Source organism: Microtus ochrogaster, linkage group LG4, assembly GCF_000317375.1.
Source record: "Microtus ochrogaster isolate Prairie Vole_2 linkage group LG4, MicOch1.0, whole genome shotgun sequence".
NCBI lineage: Eukaryota > Metazoa > Chordata > Mammalia > Rodentia > Cricetidae > Microtus > Microtus ochrogaster.
In genome coordinates this window covers 13,088,996-13,090,192 of record NC_022030.1, presented here as the reverse complement: position 1 = coordinate 13,090,192, position 1,197 = coordinate 13,088,996, and the positions used below count along the sequence as shown (strand labels likewise).

Here is a 1,197-nt window from a genome sequence, read left to right as displayed (position 1 = left end):
AAAAAAAAAAAAAAAATTTCTGAGGATCTTATGCCATTTCTTCAGCATCCCAGTTTAGATATCTCTTCTAATATTTTATATAGATGACAATTCCTGTTGAAATGTGAATTATTTCAGACTGTTACACTGCGTATTATTTTTCATACCCTTTTAGTTGTTAGAAAAGTCATTCGGGGGCACTTTAACCCCGTTCATGGCTCTAGAGTAAGCTGAGGGAGGTCAGAAGTGCAGAACTGCTAGAAATAGCATATCTTCCCACTCTCCATGTAAATTAATTATCAAACACCAGAGGTTTGCTTCCTGTCCTCACTAGTATTTTGAGATTCATGCTGTAATGACATCCATCCAAGCAACAGAGCTTCCCCATCAATTCAGAAGGCACACGCAAATCCCACAGAAGATACATCTTGGGTCTTCATTCCAAATAGTGAAAATGATTGTTCTGTGATAATGTGTGTCTCTATTAGAGACCATCCACTACTATTGATTATATATATTGCATTAGATGTTGTGCTAACAGTTGGCAGGAGTGTGTAGCTGAAACCACTACAGACACCATGACACCATTGCTGTTCCCCAAGAACCTCAGATTCTGTAACTGGAGACAGTGTAGAGCTTTTACAATGCACCCTGAAAATTGCTTTGAAAACACCAATCGCACATTATTTCTGTTCTCCTCTGTTTGTTTAGATGAGTACCAGACTGCAAAGTCTGCCAAGGGATGGTTATTTGGAGAAGCCGTGAATTGTGTGTTCCATTTGAATTGTTTCATGGGATGAAATTTCTTAAGGTTAAGGTGATAATGCTCCCAGGGGTTTCCTGCTGTCATTTTCCAGGCTTTACCTTATGGGGTTCAAAGTATTCCTGGAACTGGAATGCCGTTGATGAGGGGCCGAAGAGGGACGTCATCAAGGAACTTGAGGTGGCCGTCAGGAACAACACCGCCTTGCGCTTTGGACTGTACTACTCCCTGTTTGAATGGTTCCACCCGCTCTTCCTGGAGGATGAGGCCAGTGTGTTTGAGAAGCGGTACTTTCCCACTTCTAAGACGTTGCCTGAGCTCTATGAGTTGGTGAATAAGTACCAGCCCGACGTTCTGTGGGCGGATGGAGATGGGGGCGCACCAGATCAGTACTGGAACAGTACTGGCTTCTTAGCCTGGCTGTACAATGAAAGGTCTGTACACTTTTATGCACA

At 42.8% G+C, this 1,197-nt stretch overlaps 1 protein-coding gene across 1 annotated transcript in view; it reads left to right on the top strand.

Annotated features, from left to right (window-relative positions):
* Fuca2 (alpha-L-fucosidase 2) overlaps positions 1–1,197 on the top strand; it is a 22,133-nt gene that overhangs the window by 4,328 nt on the left and 16,608 nt on the right. Inside the window, exon 3 of the mRNA XM_005361025.3 lies at positions 837–1,176. Within this exon, the coding sequence (XP_005361082.1) occupies positions 837–1,176 (340 nt within the window). The remainder of the gene's footprint in view (positions 1–836; positions 1,177–1,197) is intronic.